The sequence below is a fragment of the Chaetodon auriga genome, chromosome 14, assembly GCF_051107435.1.
Source record: "Chaetodon auriga isolate fChaAug3 chromosome 14, fChaAug3.hap1, whole genome shotgun sequence".
Lineage (NCBI taxonomy): Eukaryota > Metazoa > Chordata > Actinopteri > Chaetodontiformes > Chaetodontidae > Chaetodon > Chaetodon auriga.
The window spans coordinates 9,584,468-9,609,490 of record NC_135087.1 but is presented as its reverse complement, the minus strand read 5'-3'; the positions used below and the strand labels follow the sequence as shown (position 1 = coordinate 9,609,490).

Below are 25,023 nucleotides of genomic sequence, written 5' to 3'. Positions count from 1 at the left end.
TGTGTTTCTCTCTGTGTTTGCTCCCGCAGCACCCGTACCCTTCTGAAGAGCAGAAGAAGCAGCTAGCCCAAGACACAGGCCTCACCATCTTACAAGTAAACAACTGGTGAGTCAAGATTTCCGCTCGCCCTATCTCCACCACCAGCATCGCTCTGCCTTTCATTTTCAAAAGCCTTCGCCTCCCTCTCCCCGCCAAGTGTGAAAACCGTTTATGTACAGCCCTCCCCGTCGCATGTAGACACACACAGAGGTGCACGCGTAGATACACACACCGACAACCTTTGTAACATTATTATATGTAAGCTACCAGGATGTTCCGGTGTTATCGGCGAAGTGTTCTGCGGCTAAGTCAGTGGTCTTTGTGGTTTGATGCGCGTGTATTCAGTGGGATATTTTTAAGGGAGAGAGGCAGAGATCATAAGCTACCCTTACAGCCCCCACACCAACCCCACCCCTTCATCCAAAACCATACCTAGCACCGCCACTGGTGCCCCCACAAAAGGCAAAACTGCCTTCCACCCCCTCCCCGTTTTACACAAGCTATATGGTGGATTAAGGTTTTGGTGGCCTGGCCAGCAGGGCCTTTGTAGATGGCTTAGCACATAACTGGGGGTGGTGGATTAAATAAAATGATCACAGAAGCAAAGAAATGATACAGGAATTACTTATCAAAATACTAGCCCAGGTTTTATCTGCAGCTTAATTTTGTTCAGTACATTCTCAGGGTGATGTTCAGATTAATTGAACTGACAGCTTCCTTTCAAATTTCCGGCAAGGTATTTGCACGGATTTCAGGTCTTACACAAACTTAATTATATGGAACCCCATTTTATCATTCTAATTCCATGTAGCGGGGGTTCTATTTACAAATGACAAGTCTGTGCCTTTTATTCACAGCTTTCCTTAATATATTTATCAAAGCGGGTTCATTTACAAAGTGCTCTATCTGTTGGGTACAGGCAGGCCGACATTAACGAAGCTTTTAGGTTTATCAGACTCGCAGCCTGACAAGCCACCCGAGGGTCAATTGATTTTTTGGTTCTGTGATACATTTTTTTTCCTCATTTTTTCTGGATCACAATGAGAAACATGCCTGGAGAATTAGCCTGGTTTGTCGGCCTTATCTATCAGCCCCCTCCCTCGTCCTCCCCCCTCCGTCCTGACGTACTCTTTCTCTCTCTCTCTCTCTCTCTCTCTCTCTCTCTCTCTCTCTCTCTCTCTCTCACCCTTTTCTTTATTCCCTTCTAGCCAAAGGAAGTCAAGCTACTTAAATTGGCCACAGGAACCGCTGTTATCAGACTTTAATGCACCCTACAGTGTGGATAGCATTTCAATTACACCAGTAACCAAAGATTAGCCCCCGCTTGCCTGTTTCATGCCTCGTGCCACCGTTTCGGGACGCCACGCACCTTACCTACAGGAGCAGAAAATTGAGTTGCCTTGCCTGTGTCATGGTGATTAATGCAGAAATAGTCTGCAAACCTGCAAGGAGAGGGAGAGAGGGAGAAATAGACAGAGACAGAGATAGATATAGGAAGAGTTCCTGCCTTCTCAGAGGCCATGAAATCCAAGCCTGGCGCTGAAATGCCTCCGCTCCATTTATAAAGAGGTCTGAAAGAATCTCGTGCTGGGTAACATCCTCATGAACCTTATTTCCGCACACACACACATACACAGAGGTGGTCACGGAGCTGTGTATTAATGTTACACCAGCTGTGTTAACAAAAACACACCAGGAATCAATTTTCACAAATAAAGTCATTAGAGAGGCTTACACTCTGCTCGTCTATCTCTGGTACATTCTGGGTGTTTTGAACTGGCGGATGCTGCCACGCTATTGGCTATTTTAGTGAGGGAAAGCTGAGAGAGGGAGAGGATGCTGAAGTTTTCTTTCCCCTGTTGGTGCTTAACCAGGCAGGTCAGTGAGTTACAGTCAAATATCGCTTTGTTTTGGGTTGTGCCCTCGCCTTTTCTTTTTGGTTTCTGCTTCCAGCGGCCGCTGAGACGGTCCACCCAGGATATGACAGAACTCTGCCGTATGAAATTCCTGTTTCAAAAAAGAAAAAGCTCTTCAAATTCCTGGCTGGCCCCTTGCATTGTTCTGTAGCTCCCTTTGATGCATGGCCGCTGCCATGTTACTGGCCAAAGAGAGGGAGATAGAGACAGAGGGAGGGAGAGACAGGAGCAGAGGATGAGAGGGGGGTGGGGGGGAGGGAGGGAGGGAGGGAGGGAGGGGATGGCCGCCGTCTTCGGTTTCCAGAGCTCTCCCTCGGGGAAAGGATGTGCTGAATCAGGGCTTTGTCCGCCGGCACAATCGCAGCCTAGCGAGGGCACAAGGGTGCTCTGTGTGATAGTCAATAGACAGTGCATCTCGCTCTCCCAACTTGCCCCATCAAACCTCCCCAAACCATACCCTCCAACCGACACCTCCCTTTACGTTTACCTGCAGCTCACCTGTACACACAGAAAACAAAACCCATAGCAGACCACTTCTAACTGGAAACCTTTTGTCTCCGTGCCTCTGGAGACACTCCACCTGGTTCTGTATCTACTATATCATTAGCAGGCAGCCTCACCTGTTTGTAGCCCACACCCCATTAGCTGTCTAATGTTAATAAGGAACAAAGGAAAAGGTTAAAGTCCACAATCTCACTGCGCTGGTGTTGAGCGGATGACGAGCAGGACTTGGTTATCCAGCTAATAGTGTCCTCTGTGTGCACAAGTGTGTGCATATGTGCACGTTATGCACGTTATTACTAATGGTCAACTGTGCTCTCTCAGTATGTACAGAGATGGTATGTGTGTGTACAGTGTGTCAGGACACCATTAGTTGACCATTAGGTAGTGTGTTTGCTCTGCTTACATTTGAGACAACTGGCGTCATGCTAACAGAATGGGGGCGTGGTCTGAGATGTAATTGCATTTGTTTAAGATTGCGGGAAAAGGTGAGGGCCGTGTCACACATGGCATTCTGGGATAATGAAGTAGGTGAAACGGCAGACTCAGGTGTCTATTCGCTGGAGGAGCGTTTACAGTTTACAGTATCTAGCGGCATATTTGCCTGCCTCAGCAGCTCCTGGTGTCCTGCTATCAGTCTGGGCTAAATGGGGCCTGACCGAATCCTTTCATGTCTCAGCGTCAGACCCAGCACGATGTGCTCTCACTCACTGCCATAAACACACACACACCAACTATCCTGCCGTTATTTACCACTGCGGCAACGCGCGCACACACACACACTCGACACACATAACGTGCAGGATTATTGCATGGGCCTGAGAGATGACGCCGATGACAGATGACTGAGAGAAACTGCATCTAAAAAAAGGAAGGAAATCGTCCCCTCATTATTCCCTCGTCTCACAGGCAGCCAGTTGGTCATTTCCATGGCAGAGACAGCGAGAGAGAGAGAGAGAGAGAGAGAGAGAGAGAGAGAGAGAGAGAGAGAGAGAGAGAGAGAGGCAGAGCAAGTCAGAGAGCGAATATGTCAGTTCTTGGCATCGATGATGACTGACTGCTGTGCCACTGGAGCACTAATAACAATAAAGAGGGCACTAAGCCACACTCTATTTTTACATCTCTGCCTCCTCTCTACAGCCCAGGGGGGAATACATGCATAGACAGACAGACAGACACACACACACACACACACACACGCACACACACAGGGGAGAGGCTCTAATTAGCGGCAGAAAGGAATACAATGAGTGAGTTATTAAGACACAGGGGCGGATCGCAGCCAACCTTTGCCCCCTGTCGGAGCACAGGTCACATGATAAGAGAAGGATATCCGCCAGACGACGGCGCCAAGCGGCCTGTGCCCACTGAGGAGATGAAATAGGCTCAATCTCGCCGGCCGTTCAGGGCAGGCCGTGGTGCACTGATTGTTTTTGTTTTGTTTTTGTGAGGTCTGTCTGCACAGGGGGACAAACTCCATCTTTAACTACAGCGAGCATGTCATTCACTGTGTTTAATGCAGGTGTACGTCGAGACCAGACCACCAAAAGTACACCATATGCGACCAATGGTAAAGACATGTCGGCGTCCAGTAATTGGGTGGGTGTGCAGGTGGAATAAATAGAATAAGAGATAAAAAGAGAGGTCGAAAGGACGCTACAGTTAAAAAAAAACATACTTTTCAAAAGTCATTGCACTCATGTGGCTTTACAACTTTTGCCTATCTATGTAGAATCCCAGATTGCTTGCTGCTGTAGCACAGCATGCAGATAAACTGAGTTTAGCCAGCTCTAAACTGACTGCTCTGTAGCTCTCCTCACAGCATGTTCCCCATTCCCACTCAAATCCTCCTTGTTCCTCTCTCCCTCTCTCCCCTCTCCATGGATCCCTCCAGAGTTCTCAGAGTTTAACTCACCCAACACATCGATGCTGCACTGCAGGTTCACATGCAAAATGCTATTAACGGTCAAGCACATTTATTTGTAGTATCTGAGAACAAGAAAGAGAAAGACCGAAGCCAAGTTTGTTCCTCCACTTAGCGAAGCATTTTCCACCCCCCCTTCCCTCAGTCCAATGAGACACTTAGGAACACTGGCTTTTATGATTTTTTTATGATTTTTTATGATCCTCCGGTTTGGCGGGCGAGCCCATTATGAAATGCAAAATAATAACTAATATTTTCCAAATGTAACGTGCTATGAAACTGGCCCAGCCGCCTGTTTTTTTCCACATTCTTTATAAGTATTTAAGTCCTATGAATCTCACACAGAGGCTTTTGAGGTCCTTTTTCCCTCTCCTTCCTCTTCTCTATATCACCGCCTATTCCTTGCTTACCCGTCCCTTCGTTTCTGCCACATCGGTGGGAGAGTTGACTGAAGTTGCTGGTTATCTGTGTAACTTTGACCCAGATGGAAATGTCAGGCCTTTTTTTGGCTGCAACCAGGGACTCCCGGCAGTGGCCATCTTATGCCCCTGGCTTTCTAAATATACAGCTGGAGTGTGGAGAGGTTGCGGCTATGTGTGCGTTTTTTGTGTGTGTCTCTCTTGTGTGTGTGTGTGTGTGTGTGTGTGTGTGTGTGTGCATGAGTGTATATGTGAGTCTGACAGAGAGAGAGGGAGAGAGGGAGTATCGGGGCGCTGCCAACACAGACATCATGATCCCTCTCATTTAGGGACTGCTAATTGGCAGTTAATTAGCAGAATTGACTCTGTTGTCAGATCCCAAGTGCCAGCCCCCCTACCAACACCCCCTACCCGCTAAGTTCATTTGATCTGGCTGCTTTCTTGATGCTGTAATAATAATCCCATTTTATCTGTTTTGGAGGGAGTAACACATTTGGAAAAACATATTTTCATTATTGGCAGAGTAAAAGAGAGCGGACACCCTGTTGCAGTAGGTTTCATTTTGTTTTTCGTTTTGTTCAGCAGTTGTTACACATCCAAATATCTGTTCGCGGCGCAATCTAGACACATGCTGCACTCCCAGGATAAGCCATGGGAGTCTTGAATAGCTGATGCTAATGTGCGCCGCTGTGTTTACGCGTGTGCTCACAGTAAATGTGCCGTGTGCGAGTACACGAGCACACGCCGCTGTTGAAACGCTTAGTGTGATTAACAGGGCCCACTCCTAGTTTATCAGGCACTGGGGGCACATTGGGTCATAGCATGGCATGGACACCCACCGCGGCCATGGAGCAGCCCTGTGCCCACCTCTGTGTGAGTCCAGAGTTATGAAAAACAGGTGGCGCTTTAATAAGATTGGCAGTGTCGGGCAATCATGCACAAAAATGAATGCTTTTTTACTTGTTTTCCCATTACAAGCTCAAGACTCTCCAAGGCTGTGGAATTCTCCCAGCAAAGACGGCATGCAAGGAGAACGAAGCCAGACGAGGCAAGATAGAGAGGCAAAGAGCTGAAAGAGGCATTACAGAGAAAGCATTAGAGAGAGATGGGAGGAGGGAGGTCTTTGTACTTCTCTGCTCCTTTTGGCTCTTTCATTCCTCAACGGCTTGGTTTTATTGGTGGGTCGTTTAATAACAAGGGCTCTGCGTTTGAAATGAAGTCGAGCTGCGTTTGCGTGGGCGAGCCTCCTTTTTTTATTTTAAGATGGTAATTTCTGTACTAGGGGTGAGAACCGGGGAGAGAGAGAGAGAGAGAGGAAGAGAGAACGAGATAGACAATACAAGAGCGAGAGGAGAAGGAGAGAGGGAGAGCAAGAGGGTGAGAGTGTGGGAGAGGGAGAATTCAAGGAGAATACAAGGGAGGAAAGTAGGTTAATTTATTTCATTTGCAGGAAGGGAAAGAACTTAAAAAGAAAAAAATAGGGTTGGTGATAGTGAGAAAGAAAGTGTAGGATGCTGTTTTCATGAACAAGCAGCTTAATGCACACGGGCAGCCACAGTAAGCCTGCCAGAATCTCCCTGTGCCTGAGGCCATCTGTGAGCAGAATAGCAATTTTATTACTTTGTCATTAAACCAATTTCACAGCAGTATTGTTTGTTAATGAGCAGCCTCAAACGAGCGGAGGTGTCACGTACTGGAATAGCAGCAAGATTTGTGACCCCGGCTCTCCTCTGTCTCATCCTGGCAACCTGTACCTCATTCTTATTCTTCTGCTCTTTCTGCCGTCGTCTTCCTCTCGAACACCCTCGCTGTCACCCTTACTCTTTCCCCGCCGTCCTCCCATCGCGCTCATCCCTCCCATCCTCCCCCTGTTATAAGGCTCCCTGGCTCATAAAAGGGGAAACTGCTGAAAGATAAAATGCAAAGTCTATACAGTCAAGTCTCTGTTTATGAGCTTCCATTTGCCTTCAGAGCTCATTGGGACGAATGGTTTCTCCATGGGCTTTCAGGGCGTGCAGCTGGAAAGCCTGGGATGTTGGCCTGTTATTTAGCTCTAAAGCCTAACATGGGTGCCAGCGGCAAGTGCCAACAGAGGGACTAGGCGTCTGAATAGGTGCATAAGTCCTTTGGATTGTATGCTAGATGATGTCATGCATTTTTTGTGATTTTTCAGAGTTGTTTAGAGTACCAGGCTCGATCGCTGCTTCGTTTTTTCCCCGGTGGATTTTGATTAGCTCTGTAGTCGCGCATTTGAAGAAAAATCAAACTTCAGGTCAGCGCGGTAGTCGCTCAGAATGGCCTGTTTTCACAAAGCAAGCCATGTGCTTCAGCTGCTGCGGTGCTATATGTGTCTTTATGGCTCGTCACTCTGTTTGTGTTTTTACTCTGGAGGTCAGTTGGCAGAGATTCTTGGTCTTTTTGAGGCTTATGACCGAGAGAGAGGCAGCGAGACAGAGAGAGGGAGGGAGGGAGGGAGGGAGATTTAAACTGAGGCCCCAGAGGATCAGACAACCTGACAGACTAGATTTGGAATAATTAGTTTTATCTGCTGAGGGAGGTAGCCAGAGGAGCTGTGTGTCGGCCACAGGGTGCTGCTGCGCGTATCTCGCTTGCGATGTGTTTCGGCCAGCTGAGTGTTGTGTATGTGTTTAGGTGGATGGTGTATGTGTATGGAAGGAGGGGTGAGGGCGTGGGAGGACTAAAAGGGATAAAGGTGACCAGGTGTAACAGAATGGCCTTGAGGGTGTGTGTGTGTGCTGGAGCCAGAGAGGACAGGAGCTCCTTCTTTGGCTGAGCTCTTTAAACTCTGTGAACCTCCACAAGGTATTTTCTCTCTGTCCAGGCATGCTCGTTCTCTCACTCTTTCTCCCTCTCTCCGTTTCTCTTGACTTTGCGTTCCCTCTATCCCGGCGTTTGGATATACAGTAACAGCATGTAAATAAGCACGCTCCTCCGCCTTCGCTTTGTTTGTGTGGTGTCGCGTTCAAAAGCCGTTGACCTCCCTCCCCCTCCTTTAAGACACAATGAAAGTGAGTGTTTCTGGATATGAAAGAGAGAGGGTTGTAATCACATCCTTAACAATGCTCCAATGTGTTATTCTTACCTGTTGTGTGTGTGTGTGTGTGTGTGTGTGTGTGTGTGTGTGTGTGTGTGTGTTTTCTGAAGCTGTGATTCATGGCCCTGTGCCCTCTGTGGCTTTGAGGTGCAGGCCAATAAGCCCATCATAGAAGACCCTATAAATCAATATAGGCTTTTGTTTGTATAAGCCATGCTCTGCCCCAGTTCAGGCCTGTTATGGATGAGATATCAGTGGAGTCAGTGCCAAGCAGAAAAAAGGGAGGGAGAGGCAGGAGGGAGGGAGTCATAGGGCCTCTCCACAAAAACAAATTCAGTCAAATGTGGCCCAAAATCTTAAACATATCAAACCTGGTAATTTGCAATTTGGGAGAGGTGAGAAATAAGCATTGTCTCCGCGCACACACCGACACACACATGTGCGTGTACTCTGATGAAGTTATCACAGGTAGCTGGAGGAATTAGCCACCATTAGCCAACGCTATTACATGCATAACAAGATGCAGAGATACAGAGGAGGAGAGAAAGGAAGGGGGAGAACAATGAGGAGTGTATTACCCTAATCTAGGGTTTCTCACTTCCCAGCCTTATGAATATTTATCCCTCCCATTACCGACGATGATGTTTCAATTGGTAGTCTCTGTGAGCATGTGCGCCAAGGAGGGAGGATGGCGGGAATGCCTTTTCCCTAGTGGGGGTGGAGGGCGCCTGCCTGTAAGCCCCCCAAGACATATCTGCTTTATCATCTTCTTGTTATACTGTACGTGAGATTTTCTTCAGCTTTCTCACAGATATGAGGTGAAGAAATAGCAAGTTTCCAAAATGATATATCTGCCATTTGAGAAGTTTTTTTTTTTCTGAGATTACAGCAGATATCGACGTTGCAGTCATCTCTGGTTTGGGATAGCTTAACCTACATAATAGAGCATTTTTGAGAATGGGGTCATCTGTGTTTAAGGGTTACTAGTACACGCTTTATAGGAGGAATCTCTCATGACAGTTCACAGGCTCACATTCAAGGACCATATTCTGCAGTGTGGGCTGAATTGAGTTTGGCTTTTGCGAGACCGAGAGATTGTTGTGTTTGTTTCAGGCTGTCACATTTTGAAGGAGGCCAGTCAAAGCTGTACACAGCCAGTGGTAGAGCTGATCTGAGAGGCAGAGGGCTCGCTTCAGGCCACCAGGCACATCAGAGTCCCTGTGGTCCGCTCCACAGTGTCGGTGCTGCTTCTGCCAGCAGTCCCTTCCACAAACAACAGCTATTTATATCACTCGCCTGCTGCTGGGCTTTTTAGCCCTAAACTCTGCTCCTGACCGTGCCTGCGCATGTGTGTCTGTGCGCCTGCGTTTGCGCTTATGTATGTCAAAGCAATTATGTGCAATTGAAACTGAGATTAATAATTCAGCAGGGAAGTCAGAGGCGAGCTGACAACATTTGACCGATGACTCTCGTGGTCACTAATATGTGCTAGACGCAAACACACTTACTCAGAGGCATCATGGAAACGTGCTTGGTGGAAACACTCACTCACACGCCAGAGACACAATGATGAGAAGATGATGACATCCCAGTGGGAGGGAGAATCCCTTTCCAAACACACACACACACACACACACACACACACACACACACACACACACACACACACAGACTCTGAGTCCTGTGCTCGCCAGTAGTCTGATTCTTCAAGACTCCAAGTGCAACGGCACCTAAACCCCGGCATTAGAGAATCTCGACAGTCTATCCTCTAGGTTTAGGTGTCACTTTTTAATTGCTCAAACTGCTGTGCATTTTCACTGCCCCACATTCGTGGTTCATAGTGCAGCAGTGCGAGGAGAAGAAAGTAAGTGGCAGGAGGAGAGAGAGCATGTGCATGTGTATATATGTTTGGGGGTGGGGTGGTGAAATGGGGGCACCTTCCCCTGCACAACCTCCCACTGGCTCTGCTTTCTGACTTCTGCTCAGGCATTTGAGATTCAGGAGCACAAGTTCATGTCTGCAAGTGTGTGCGTGCACGTACAGCACACGCATGCTCACAAGTGTACCCAAGCGTGTATGTATGCGTGTTGCGTAAGGACGTAACTGTTGAAGCCCCTCTTGGCAGGCCCCCTCTTCTTCTCTTTGAGCTGAACCCATTATAGTCTTATAAAGGGGGGGGGGGGGGAAGAGACGTTTGATATGAAGCAAAGGAAATAGATTGGCCTTATTTCCTTCCTGGCTGCTGCAACGCAGACACTTGTGTTGCCTAGACGATTCAGGCAATTGACACTCAATTTTGTTTGAAATATCACGCCTCTATCATGTCATTATCAGCTTCCCCTGGTAATCCACAAAGCCGCCCTGTTTGATATCTGACAATAAGGGGGAGTCACAGAGTCGCGGAATCTCTCACTCGATTACCAGGCGGAGAGGGAAAAAAGGGTTGAGAATGAAAGGGAGCAGAAGACGATGGAGCGAGAGACAAAGAGAGGGTGAAAGAAATGGAGATGGAAGGATAGTGCAGGAGGGAGACAGAGAGGCTAAAAAAGTCACACATTTGTATGATAGCGGCGAGAAGTGGATGGAAACGGAGATTATACCTGCCCTCCCCACAGAGACACACAAAGGAGCCCAACAGGCCTGGCATTGTGGGAAAAAGAGAACTCTGGGTAACAGGGGTGGCAGTCTTCACAACTGAGAAAATGGGGCGATCTTGTAAGCACACCCACTCATCTCAGGAGGGCTGATGGGTAGGCCGGGGTAATGATAGTGCTGGATTCACTCCTGCTTTCTGTTCCCCCTCTCTCTGCTCTGTGTGTGTCTGAGTGTGTGTGTGTGTGTGTGTGTGTGTGTGTGTGTGTGTGTGCGTGTGCGTGTGTGTGTGTGTGCCAGCCTGCCAGCATGTCTCTGCTCTATTTCTCGCTGGCCCTGCATGAAAGCAGAAAGCCCTCACCCACCCAAAAGGTGAGAAGCTGGCTTATGAGGAATGAGCGCTACCTTCCAGCGCTGACGACCCCTGTCATGCGCTATGTGCCGGAACCTTTGACGGGGGATAATATTGACATATCTCGGATGTTTTCAGATGCTCTTCAAACAACGGGAAACACAGCTGTTGGTCCCTCAGCTTCTGGGCAGGCAGGCGATACCTTTTTTGTGCACCTATGCGCGTTAATAAGGTGTTGTCATAAGGGAGGGGAGCGCGAGAGAAAGAGGGGCCTCGCTAACAAGGGAGATGTGGATCGACTTGTTCCTTAATCCCCCTGTCTGGTGGTGATATTCAAAAAAGAAAATAACAGCGTTAGTAAAAACATTCCAGGGCAGAGGTGCCAGCCTCTGAGGAAAGGGAGGTTAATGACAGGAAATATTAGGGGACTGTCTGAGAGAAGGAGAGAGAAAGGAACAGAGGAGATAATTCCACCCTCCCTCCTAACATCAGAAAACTGGTAGAGCTAGGGCAGGTTAGCCATGCTGGGTTGCTACAATAAGGTCTCTTTCATACAGGTGTGTTGACGCCTGGGGCAGGCTTGGCCTCGGTCCATTCCATTCACCCTGGCTGATTTGAACAATAACTATCATATCTCTTAAAAGAGAAGGGAGGGTGAAGCGTCAAGAAGGAGATGCCTGAGAGCTGTGTCGGGGCCAAGAAAAACCCCCGCTGCCGTTGTCAGAGCTTGTTGATGTTTTAGTGGAGGAAAAAACGGGCACTTTTTTTTTTTTTTTTTTTTTTTAAAAAACCTTCCCCCTCCATAACCCCCACATTTTTTCCTCGTCTCCTCTCTCTCCCTCCACTCCTGCACAGTGTTTTTGTGCCGTAGGACAGAGTGTGGTGAGGAGACAGAGGAACAAAGTGCTGCTGTGTGGAGCAGCAGCTGCTGCTTGCCGGATCAAAGGGGCAACAAGCGTGGTCTTCCTGGCCCAACGCTGCTCTGGAGGTGTTTGACGGACAGTCAGCAGCTGGGGCCGCACAGCCCGCCATGTAGGGGTCAGGCCGCTGGACTGCGAGGCCCAGGGGTGACATGCCCTCACTGGACAGGGGGAAGAGGGGAGAAGGTGTTAGATGGGAGGGTAAACAGAGGGAGAGATGTCTATGTTTGTTTCCTTTGTTGTTTGTCTTGCTGTTGTATTTTCGAGAGCCACGTCTGGGATTATTACTGCGTATTCCTATCATTCAAATCGACAGACAGTAAGATGTTTATTTCTCGTGACTTGACCGCGAGTTCTCCCTTATTCATCATAATGCACAGGCGGCAGCATGAGCCCGAGTTTAAGGGTAAAGCCATCACTAGAATAGCATTGCACTCCACACTGCAGTGTTCCACCTCTTTGGTGCTGACAGAAAATCAGAGCAAGAAAAGAGAGACAGACAGAGAGCGAGCATGCCGCAGTGCTATTGATTTATTTTAATTAGCTGCTCGTTAAATCGTGTCAGTTTGCAACACAAATATATAATTCTTTGTCTGATTTTCCACTTGAGCCTTAATGACTCGTACTCCCCGGGTTTCAGAGAGGAATGACTTCTGCAGCTAGACTGACAGAGCAGTGCAAATGTTACTCATATAGGGCTGGGAGGGTGTGGGGGGGGGGGGTGCCACAAAAGGGCAATGAGTGGAGTAATAAAAAGGGAAAGAAAAACAGGTCAGTGAAAGTCCATGGAGGAGAGGTGAAACAGTCCCCCTTTGAGAGGCAGACAAAAGAGTGTGGAGGGGGGTATGGAGCAGGCACTGTGGATGGGAGAGAGGGAGAGAGAGACAGAGGTAAAACTATGTAAACACAGTGGCTGCCCCAAACGTGGGCCCTCTCTGACGTTCCTAAAAAACGATCCCGCCTCGCTCCGCTTCACATCTGCACTAAATCAAACACGGGGGTGAGGTAATGTTCGCTTATGTCTGTTGACTCCTGTTTTAACTTAAAGAAGGGATCGAAAAAAGGGAAACTCCGTCTCTGATAGGATGAGCTCGAGGAAGCTTCCTCGTTCCTACCCTATCTGCTTGCCCTTTATCTCCATCCTGGAGGAGCAGAGCCTGTGAAAAGCTCCTTTGTGATAGTTTATGATAAATCCACAGATACTGTAGGTTCAGTCTGGTGGCAAGCTATGTATAAACTGTTACAGAGGGCCTGTTCGGACCATGTGAGCTGATTCAATCAGTGTTGTTGACACTACAGTAGATCAGTGTTGGAGGTTCAGTAGCCCCAGACTGCCCCACTGTCTGACCGGACCATAATTAGTGTTTGCTTATACTAAACACACCCTCGTCATGGGGTTAATTTACATGCACTTCCTGGTCAAAGGACACTGAATGTTTTGCTCCTTTCTGCCCGTCTTTCTTTTTTTTTTTTCGAGGGGGGGGGGATCAAACTAAAGCCTTCCTCCTTTGATTCCACTGAGTTGTGACTCAGTCGCTGGAGGTTTGGAATCTTTATTTCTGTCTGAAGCAGAAGTATGGAAGCAATGAGCTTTAATAGGAACCAGAGGACAGTCATGTTTGCAAGCAGCGATCAGGGATTGAGTTCAGCACGTTCTTATTCAGATTGTGTTGCATCTAATCTTCCTGCAAAGACGGACAGGGGCCCGGGGATTTGACTGACAAAACGGAAACTTTCCCCCCTGTCCCTGGCATATGAGCCCGCAAAATGGGCATGTGCAGGTCAGCCATGAAGGCAATAAACTGTCAACAATTTCTGTGTCACAATTTCAAAGCGGCCTCCTCTCTTCGCACGCTCTGCAGGGCTACATTTGGAGCAGTCCGCCGCTCATTTCTTGGAGAAGACATGTTTAGTATTTCTCTGTTTCTCTCTCCTGTCTCGCTCGGGCTCTGGCTCGGTTTCTTTCTTTCATCACAAACTCGTCAAACAAGTGACCCTACTCCTGATTGGCTGGGTTCCTTCGGATCTCCACAGCAATTGGCCAGCCAGCCATCGAGGCTGTCTCCCTCTCTCTCTCTCTCTCTCGCGCTCTCTCTCTCTTTCTCGTCTTGGCCGCGCTCCAGGGTAGGGTGGTTTGGCATGACGATTTCTCAGGGAAGGAATGCTGACAACAGGAGCGAGTTACCAGGTGTGGCTGCAAGTCAGTTAACCAGAAACAAGGCCTTTCTGACAGATTGAGATGAGGAAGCAAGAAAAAAAAAAAAAGACTGAATACAAGCACTGAGTCAGACAGACTGGTTTTGCTGTGTTGCTGTTTTGAAGATGGTGTGTTGATCTTCCAACCTCCAGTAACCTTCCATAGTTTCTGTGAACTTATAAGGCCCTTTCTTTTAAGATGATGATGCCAGGGGCTACCAACCTTTCAGAGATTTGTTGTCTGATTGCCACTGAAGTTAACCACAGTAACACCTGGCAAGTTCAGATATTAGGCAAAAGATCATTGCATACCTGCCAGGTTAACTGAAACCCATGGTCAGTGATTGAAATCTGTGAGCGAGCCCCACCGCCCACACACACACACACATGCGTGAAAAAAGACAACACGATAAGCATTTGAAAGCCTGTAGTCGTAGAACCTGGGGTCACAGTATGTAACTAACATTAACTTCTTTTAAACTTTATTTAATTTAGCAGAAACTCTTTGACCTTTGCCTGTTTGTGTTGCTGAGATTTGTGGGGACAACCCTGATGTAGTTTGCTGCATTGAAGGGACGTAATGTGAGGTTGAAGGACTCTGCTTCATACACTGGAGACACATTGCATGTTTTAGGATTATGTAAGTTCCCTATTAGACCTATAAGTCTCGTCTGCTGTCTCTGACCACTCCTTACCCTCAGTCCCCCCACGCTCACACACACTGGGTCTAGCATAACATTGTATGCTTGCCAGGGTATTTAACACCTAAGCAGACACTCTCCGAACCACCCCCCACCCCCCGTGTGTGTGAGCAGATATTAGTAACCAGGGATGCCGTGTTGATCCAGCCTAGCGGAGACCCTGTGTCAAGTGGACTCCCGCTGTCCTGGCTCCATCATTCATATCTGTCTGTTATTTTCCTGTGCGCCTTGCACAGCCAAAACACTCAGAGTGCTAGCAAACCCGGTGCTCTGTCTCTTCAGTCTCGCTGTGGAGACGCATATTGTGCATACGCATGTGTTTGTACACACGTGTTGCTCACGCCATTTCAGGGTATGTCAGCGGGAAGTGCTAGTGTGGGCCAATTGGCAGCACTGTGCGAAGAATGCGCTGACATGCACATACACACATATTGGCTGACAAGTGCATACATATTCACATGCACGCTCCAAAGCATTCTTAGCACCGCAAGAGGAGTTTTTGATGTGCGACTTGAAAATGTGTTTAAGGCTTATTGGCCAGGAGAAACCAGTTGGCCACATTAAACAGCAGTGGACCGCTGCCCCCACCGGCCCGCTTTCTCCCGGGGTAATGTACACATTCTGAGCTGTATCCCAAGGAATGACCTCCACACGACCTGCTAACCTTGCCTTTAATTATTTGTTTGAAGACAGCATGGAGTTCCCATGCTGAGCGGTACTCTGTGTACTGTGTGTGTGTGTGTTGGTGTTTCTGTGCTCTAACATTGAGCAGAGGCAGGCCATAATAAGCTAGACCACCAGATGTAGATAATAAAACATGGGCTTCGGGTTGGTTTTTAGCTAGTGTCCCCTGTGAGCCTCCTGTGTTCTGGTTAGCCTACAGTCACGCTGGCGGTGGTTGTGGTCATGTCCATGGTGTCGATGTGTGGATTTACAGCGTGCATGTATGTTTTAGCGAGTGGTTGGGAATTCTGAGTCCCTGTGGTCAACCTCTCTGTCTCTCTCAGGGCCTCGGGTCCTCAGATCCATCCATCCATCTATCCATCCATCCCAGTTGACCGGCCCTCATCTCTGGAGGATTCCTAGTTGTGTTGTTCTAAGCACACACCATTAGCAGCTCACGGGTCGAGGGAAAACAGTGTTATCAGGCCTGGGTCTGATAATCTCAATTGGCTTTACTCAGACTGATAAAAGGTGCTCTAAGGCCACCAGAGGGGCCCACTGGTCACCCCCACTCCCTCCAGTGCATTGCATCGCCTGTTGGTTACTGTGGCAACTTCTCAAAAACACAGCCTTTTTGTATGTGTGTGTGTGTGTGTGTGTGTGTGTGTGTGTGTGTGTGTGTGTGTGTGTGTGTGTGTGTGTGTGTGTGTGTGATATGGTTGTGTTTGGCCAATAGGGAATGTTGACAAGAAGCAGGTCATCTCAGAAGCAGCTTGTGGGGAAAATATTTGAATATCCATGTGTTTGTGTACATGGCAGTGACCTGTTTTCATACTCAAAAATGTACCTTTTCAATGCAAACACAGTGAAAGCTGAACGTTCTCCTGTACACTTTATGTGAGAGGCAGGAAAAACACCAGAAGAAGACACCTGTTTTTAAAGGAACATTTACAAGAAAAAGACACTTTGATCATACAGCATGCTCTCAGTACATAGAGTATTTCCTCTCCTCACTGGAGGCCGCACGGGCAAATTTAGCACCCGGGAAGAACATTCCTACTATTATGTGTTTATGGTTATGTCTCAGAATAGGTAAAAATGCACATGGTTGTGATTTCGAGCCCCTCGGTGCATCTAGAAAGGAAGACAGCAGGATATACGTTTTGGCAGGCCTTGCACTGGAGCTTAAAGAGTGAGTGTGCTACCAGGAATGTCTTACTGTTTACTTGCTCAGCTGGTTTTGATGCTGGAAGCGTCTCTCTATCTCAAACACTGCAGACATTTCTGACAGCATAGCTGTCTAAGAATACTTTGTCCCCTTTGTTCCATCAAAAATATACTTTCACAGTTAATAAAAGTTAACCTTGATTCATCTCTTAAACCACAAATCACGCATTACAATCATATAATTTCCAATCCGGCCCTCTCATTCTTGCACTCCACCAAGCGTCCTCTGGCGTTCTCTCTCATTCTCATATGGATGTGTTTCATCTTTTTCTCTCGGGGGCCCGCCGCACCCCTGCGTACCTGCACTCTGGATGCCCCCTGGCAAATGAGCACCGCGTCTCTCTTTTCCCAGCCGTGCATTTTGTACGTTTAACCATGTCACTTTGAGCCGGGCAGATTACAGGCGTTTAAGTTCATTGGAGAAGGTAAGGGCAGGTATCAGGGCTTCATGGGGGATTAGGAGCCCAAATTGGTTCCAGCTCTCCCTTCCTTCTAATGACCAGTTCTTTAGCCGTGCTGATGGTGCCGTGGCCCGTACGTTAGAAGAGGGCGGTGGGGCCTTTTTTTTTTCTCTCTCTCCTCTGCTTTTTTGGAACCAGGAAAGGACTCCATGCTGGACAGCTCCAGCGTGATTTGAAACCCCTCCTTAATATCAACCACATGGTGGTACCTGTAGCGCTACGTCCACGCTACATTTTTAGTACGTGAAAGTGGATGAGAGATAGACAAAGAGAGAAAACTTGGGTAAAATGGGAAGAAAAGGAGAAAGGTGGAGAGCTTGCTCAACCTGAGTGGCCAGCTTGCGTTTGATACAGCCCAAGGCATCTCATTCCAAGTTAAAAAGGTTGCCCCTGGCTGGCAGTCACCTCCAGATGACCTCCGGCTCTACACTGGAAAAGCCACAGGAGCAGGGCCGGCTGGGGAGGCTTTGTGGAGCTGCACTTATTCGCTGCTGTGGTGGTGATAAAACTTCAGACAGCCTAATTGATGGGCTCGCTGACATAACAATACCTTGTGAAAGCACGGAGTGGCCCATGCCTGGTCCTCATTTCTAGACAGCTGGAAGGGGAGCAGAACCCCCTACAATGCAGCCAGAGTGGGGTCCCACAGAGGGGAAGGGTGGAGGTGGGGGGCGGAATGGAGGGGAGTAATGAAAGGAACCATTTGTACCCTGCACTTTGCTAACTTAAAGCTTACTTTGAAATCCCAATGGCTGATAACGCCCCAGAAATAACGTTGTTTTGGAGGAGGAAGTGCAGACGGGACACTGCACCCTGTGTATGAAGCTGCTGCGTGCTGCTGCAGGAGCGACTAAGAAAGACACGGAGAGAGAAGGATGTGCCACGATGACGGTTCTTCTGAGCCCGAGCTGCACTTAATACTTGAGGAATGTCTCCCTGGTGCCCATAGCAACCAAACGTAATCAAAAGCTTTATTAAAAGAGGGGGGAATAGATCATAAGGAACATTAAAAGTATCCCTCACTGGGTTCCCAAGTCAGCACACAATTGCCCTTTTGTTTGTTGCTGTTTTGTTGCGAGCGCCTCTCTCAAGGACTCGGCGGCTAATGTTGCCATTAAGTCATGCAAAACTGTTTTGTCTTTGTGGTGGCTTGTGATGAATCTCTCCGAGTGTGAATGCAGGGTGATTTAACGTTTGTTTTTCTCCTCTCTGTTTTTTTTTTCTTTTCTCCTCTCTGCCAGGTTCATTAACGCCAGGAGAAGAATAGTACAGCCCATGATTGACCAGTCAAATCGAGCAGGTAAAGAACTGGGCTGATGTACAGCAGAGTGCTGCTTCTCTCTCTCCTTCTTTCCCCAGCATGAAGACACCCTTCCCAAATCCTTCACTGGCATGCATATCATGCCTGGAGCCCAGATTCTTTTTTTAAAGGGGCACCCTACATCTGCTCCCTCCTCTTCCTCTCCCTCCCTTCATCCCCGTTCTCTATGAGACGCGTTCGGCAGTGGTGCGGGCCGTTTGCTGATTGACTCTAATTGGAGATTTCCCAGTCTAAGTGGGGAGAGAGGTATATTAGCACTCTCTCTGTGAATTACTAATTGGACACAAGAGGAGTGCCAGAAATGCTAGCAGCATTTTATGAGTTATCTCCTTTTTTTTTGGGCTGTTTTGTTTTTAATTTTTGCTCCAGTCCAAGGTTGGGGTGGGTGGGGGCGGGGGGAGGGGGAGGGGTTCCCTCAGCTTTTCTGCTGCGTTTTAATTGAATTCCCTCACATTCAGAGCAATCACTGCTCTGAATTTTGATCTTAAGTCGTCTTTCAGCACATTTCAAATATCAGGACCGCTGCATGGCTACTTTCCAGTTTAACACTATCAATGAATGTATTTTCAGTGATGAGAACTGCCCTGAGGAGGGAGAGTGAGTTTAACATGACGCCATGATTAAATCAGATCTGATGTTTTGCTTTGACGCCAGTGCCCGGGAGGGATTTCCATTTTGTTAACACAGATTATGGAAAGCTTCATATTGTTAATTGATAAGACATCATTTATTTTCCATATCTATTGTGGTCAGATCCCAAAAAGCACAAAACTGAGCAGCAAACACGCCACCATGTGATCCCGTGGAGCGATTCAGCCGCCCTAAGCTTCATTGACCATGGCATTACCAAAAAGAAGCCAATTATTTTGTCTCGGGGAGGGAAAAGCTGTTTTTGTTGATTAGCAAGCTTTCCGTCTTAAAAAGGTCCCCGCTCACCGGGCGGAGGTTGTTCCAATGAACATCAGCAGAATGGGAAATGTGGGTGACTCTTTCTACAATTACTGCGCTCCTGGAATATTTATCCGCATGCAACAAATGTGTGCCAATCGGCGAACTCTACAGCAGCAGCATGACTAACAGCTCCCCCTAATCTTTACGAATTACAGATTATCCAAGATAATACTGTTATAGACCTAGAATACACTGTTTTCTACAGTCTCCAAAGAGCATTAATTCATTAGGGCTAATAAGAGACAAAACAAGATACAACTGAGCAAATTGATTGTTACTGTATCCTCTTTATCGTGACAGATAATCATTCTTAATATTGGCCCCTTTGGGATTATCTACGTGTTTAGAACTGTATTTTAAGAGTCGAGCTGCAGCTGATGAATGTTTTCATTATCGATTAATCAGCTGATTATCTCCATGATTAATCTGTTAATCCTTTAGTCTATGAAATGTCAAAAAAAGTTGTGAAAATGCAGCTCCAGTTAAGAGAATATGACAGCTGATTTGAGCACTGATTGCGGGAATTGCCTGCCATGGCAGAAATTCTACTCATCCTGTCAAACTGCATGCTTTCTTCTCTCAGTTAGAGAACAATGTCTCTCCTGTAAGTGTGGTTTTGAATGACACTGGTGATGTGTGTGTGTGTGTGTGTGTGTGTGTGTGTGTGTGTGTGTGTGTGTGTGTGTGTGTGTGTGTGAGCGCGTGTGTGTGGTTGTGTGAGTGTGAGTGTGACTGAGAGAGCGCTTGCAAGCATGGGGAACCTACTGTATGCGTGTTTGCATGCCACGTGTCAGTCAATGCTGTCCACAAACATGAGCACAATGTCTTACAGTATGTTTGGGCTCAAGCTGGGACAATTGCTGATTGTCTGGTGTGTTCTCTCTTCTTCTTCCCCCTCCCTTTTTCATGTCCACGTTTTGACTACAATCAGGTTTTCTTCTTGATCCTTCAGTGAGCCAAGGAGCAGCATACAGTCCAGAGGGCCAGCCGATGGGCAGCTTCGTGCTGGACGGTCAGCAACACATGGGGATCCGACCAGCTGGTGAGTCCGTCCGCCTCTCTCCCTCCGTCCCTCTTCCCTCCGTCATGCCTGCTTTGCCAGTTTCACCTTCAGTTACCGCAGAGCTGATCAGCACTGATCCTCTTGTCTGTAGCATGAGATTTAGTGACCTCAGCACGGAGCAGGTCCACAAGTCAGCCGCGTAATACTAACAACCGCTGCACACCAGCGATAACGCTTCTCTTTAAAATTCTCACCAGACTGTCTGTTGCCTGTCTTATTTTTTTCCTCTAATCTGACAAAATCTCTCACAAATGATCATAACAAAGAGATTTCTGGGATGCATTGCAAAATTAAAGCACTTGTGCCACTATCCTTCACTCCCGCCCTCCTCATTTTCCACCTGAAGCTAACCAACCTCATCCTCTCCATCAGCGGGTCTCCTCTGACCTCTCTGTGATTCAAACTCCTGCTGACCCTTTTCTGGCGTTTATCTCCTCTTTCTAGGGCCTATGAGTGGAATGGGGATGAATATGGGCATGGATGGGCAATGGCACTACATGTAACCTCCATCTTGTAAAGCAAAACGCAAAGAAAAGGGGGAAGTAAGTACTGGGCTCTTTTCCTTGTCTTTTACACTTTGGGGCTGTGGGGTTTGTTTTTTTTTTTCTCCCACAATTCCCTTCCACATCACCAGCACTACCCTGGCTATAATTTGCAGCAAGCTTCAGCCCCCTCCTCCCTAGCATCAGCAGCTAGGAGCTAGCACGCATGGGTGTTGTAGCAAGATGCTTTGAGGGGCAGAGGGAGCCAGTAGCCAAGGATGATTTGAAGACTTGGGAAAACGGGGGGGACCCGTCCTGGGACAGACAGGACCCGGCTTGTGGCGCCAGACAACAGGAACAACAACAGAAGAAGGAGGGGAAGAAACAACCTGGCATGGCGTGCACAAATTTATTTATCACAACAGCCCCATCGCTCTCCCCATCCCGGACAGCCAATGCAAATGTTGGACATTTAGGGAAAAAATAACATCTCCAGGGGAAGGGGCTGACGGGGAGAAATTAAGCAGGCTCCAGTGAAGCGATAAAGAAGGAGAAGTGAAACTGTCCTCCGAGTGACATAAATCTGTCTGGGGAAGGATTGATGCCCAAATTATCTTATATGCAAAGACGGGAACACCGCAGTACATTACGGTCCCTGAGCGAGATATACGGGCCGTGGGTGACATGGCCGATCCTTCACTGGGGGTTTGGTTTGAGCTGTGTAAAGGGAGGAATGAGTGTGTGTGTGTGTGTGTTGGGGGGGGTGCGCGCTGTGTGTTTTGATTATTTTTTACTGGAGGGAGACGATTTAAGGGGAGGCGGGGGCCAGTGACTAGCCTGACCTGAGACTCGCAGACAAGAGCAGGGAGACACTGAGATAAATTTATAAGGTTGTAGACACAAGCATGACTGCATCTAAAAGGAGGCGATCTCTTTCACACATACAGATACAGTCTCTGTGTCGCTGTCTCTGGCTCTCTCTCTCACACACACACACACACACACACACAACCCTTATACAGCTAAATGGCGGCAGTCTGATTAAGCTGGCCATTCCACCTCCCGCTAGTGCCACAGTGCTGACATTTGAAAAATCAAGACATATCACATCCCAAAGGCGGCAGGGCAGAAGAGATTTTATTTTAACACCTAAACTCCCTTTGCCCAATGAGGCACAATATAATAACACTTACCTTGATTAAAAGAACCCTTTATATGTAAATGGAGACTGGATTTTCTGAAGGGTCACAGCGGCAATTCTGCCGACAGAGATCATTTCACCCCTCCGGTCTTTGCTTCCTCTCTCTCTCTCTCTCTCTCTCTCTCCCTCTCCCCCTGTTTCTCTCTGTCTCTCGCTCGTTCTCTCTCATCCCCTCCTGTCTTTGCTAATGGCAGCAGGGAAAAAAAAAAAAAAAAATCAGGAAGCAATGTTCCCTAAAACAGCCACACAGAGACAACATTTGCTCAGGTTGGCTAATTCTTAATATAGGGCTATATAATTTTGAGACTATTTAATTACGTAACATACTTTATGCTTCATGACCAATTACATTAATAGCTTAATACAGAGGAATATTATCCTCTCTTGATTTGATTACACAGCCACACAATATGGTATATTTGGTACTTAATTATGGCCAGCCATTGAGCAGGACTGCTGTGCCATAACAGAAGTGCAGCAAGGGAGGCGAGCATGCAGAGGTGGAGAGAGAGGCCCCGGTCTGTCCTCAGTTATTGTCTTCACATGGTTTTACCACTCTTGTTAATAAAGGAGGGGGGTCTCAGATCTACTTAACGGAATGACTGCAGCTTACAAGACTGGAGATTACCAGCTTACAGTGTCAAAAACATCTGCTGGGCCTTTTAACAGGAGCTGCTGTGGGTTATATGGAGGTGAGGGCACCCATCATACCCCAACACCATGAGTGATTTATTTATTTTATGACCCCAGTAGTGAGGTTTTAAGAGACCTGCTCTGACAAACATGTGCATTTCAAATGAACTGACATGGAAGGAGAGTATTAGAAAATGGCACAGCTTTCAACCAATGAGACTGGTCATTAATCTTGGCCTTTGCTGTCCCTTTTTCCCTCTTCTTTCTGTCCTCCTCCTCCTCCTCTTCCCCTCACCGGGGCCCTCCAGTGTAATTTCTTAATTGCAGTGTACTAAGGTGGAGGAATGCAGAGAGTGAGCATGCCTAGTGACCTTGCAGCGACCTCTCCCCTCCTATTACAGCTTCTAATCCCCCAGGGGTTCACATTACAAAGCAGGTCGGCCCAGACCCAATCCCAGACCCAGGCCCCCTGGCTCCAGCGGGACCCCCTGCTCTCACTTGTCTCTCCCCAAGGTCCAGGCCTCTAGACCAGCCATGTTCCCATACTCCAGCCCCTGGCTCCAGGAACAACCCCCCCACATCTTACTTTTTTCCTTTCTGATTACAACAAACAGCCGTGTGAAAAGCCCAACAGTGGCACTGCTGAGCCAGCTCTTGTGTCCTGGGTCCTGTCACAGTATGAGAGATGCCAGCATGCTGAGGTCTCTACACATATGAAGTGGAGCCCATCTGAAGGGACATCAATACACCCCACCTGCTCTTCCTTTCTTTTATCTCTCTTTACTTCCTTTCATCCTTGCTGCTTTCTTTCTCCACTTCCACAACCCGCTCTCCACGCATCTAAGAGCAGCACTTTGTTTTGCGTAAAAATGCTTTCATTCGGGGGTGGAACCAGGCCTTTAATGCTGGCTGTCTCGGTGACGCAGCTAACCGAGTCCTAAATTATTTAATAACTTCTTTAAGGGATTCTAAATCAAATATGTTCACAGGGGCTCGTTCCCCTGAGAGGACGCCCGTTCGGTTTGTCACTAAAGTCAGCTGGGGAATTGACTGTTCCACTTGTAAAAGTATTAGCGCTCCTCCACATCAATACGGCTGGTTGGTTTTCCTCACATCCTCCAGGACTGCAGTGTCTGTGGATGACTGAGGATCATTTTCCAACCTGAGACCTGACCACAACGCTATTGGGCATTGTAAACCACTCACCATGGCCTAAAATAGCGCAGTGCAATAATGTCTCTCTTTACTTGTCGGAGCTAAAAGCGCCGTACGCAGTCATAAAATCCGCTAAGCTCTTTTAGAATTGAATGGAGGCCTGCTAATGGCGGGAGCATGCGAAAGCTGCAGTGAGAAAATAGCGTTGTTGACTGCGTGAATTCATTTCTCTCTTTGTCTTTCTCTCAGGTCTGCCAGGCATGCCAGGGGAGTACGTACCTCAGAGTGGTCCTATGGGCATGAGCATGGCCCCGCATACTTACACCAACCCTCATCAGATGACCTCTCACCCCTCCCAGCTCCGACACGGACCCCCACTCCACGCGTACCTGCCCGACCACCCCCACGGCCACCACCCTCACCACCACCACCACCCCCACCACGCCATGCTGATGCATGGAGGACCCTCGTCGCACCCAGGAATGACCATGCCTGCACAGAGACCCCCTTTGCTCACTCCCATTGACCCCAGTGCTGGAGGACAAGGCCTGGACATCCATGCCCAATAGAATAAGGGAACTTTGCTACCACGATAACAGCAGCTACTACAAGGAAACAGTTTTAAAAAAAAAAAAAAAAAAAGAAAGCAGCAGCCCACAATAAATCCTATTTTGAGACTATTTTTAAGAATAAAAAGCGAACCCTTTTGACCAGAATTTGACACTAAAGAAACAGAATTCCAGATGAGCTGTGATAATTTTTTCTTTTTGTTTTTCTTTCTTTTTTTTTTTTTTTTTTTTTTTTTTAAGACTTGTCAATTTTGTTACTTTCATCCAAACGGAGGACCAAGCTGACAAGAACACTTTGTAAAGTCTTGGGCTTTTGGTAAAGATCAGCAGCGGATGTTTTGACGTACACGTGTGCAAAGGACGGACAGATGCACGCACTCAAAAAAAACACACACTTTTCGCACACTCACGCGCCGTCATAAACATGTTCAGTACACTTTCATGTGACAAACGCTTCTAAAATAAAATCACTCTGGAAGATTTAAAAAAGAAACAACAGAAAGACTCCAAGAGTTATAACTACTGTAGTATAAAAAGTATAGATAAATAAGTTAAAACTTGTGCATTTTTCGTTGATCACATGGTTTATGTTTCCTGAGCTAGTTTTAGAATTAAAGGTTAACCTTTTCTCTCTCACACTGTGTGTGCTCCTTCCTGGAGGAGAAACTGTCTCGCAGCACA

General features: G+C 47.6%; 1 protein-coding gene across 8 annotated transcripts in view; it reads left to right on the top strand.

Moving 5' to 3' along the window:
* meis2a (Meis homeobox 2a) overlaps positions 1-24,492 on the top strand; it is a 79,009-nt gene extending 54,517 nt beyond the window's left edge. For 3 of the 8 annotated variants that reach the window (XM_076748205.1, XM_076748207.1, XM_076748206.1), the window contains exons 9-13: positions 30-106; positions 18,209-18,267; positions 20,192-20,281; positions 20,747-20,844; positions 24,023-24,396. In XM_076748205.1, coding sequence (XP_076604320.1) covers positions 30-106; positions 18,209-18,267; positions 20,192-20,281; positions 20,747-20,805 — 285 coding nt within the window. In that variant the 3' untranslated portion in view covers positions 20,806-20,844; positions 24,023-24,396. Of the gene's footprint in view, positions 1-29; positions 107-18,208; positions 18,268-20,170; positions 20,282-20,746; positions 20,845-24,022 lie in introns of all 8 variants that reach the window. The other 5 variants (XM_076748201.1, XM_076748203.1, XM_076748202.1 and 2 more) reach the window with 3 other exon arrangements.
* Positions 24,493-25,023: the final 531 nt, after the last annotated feature.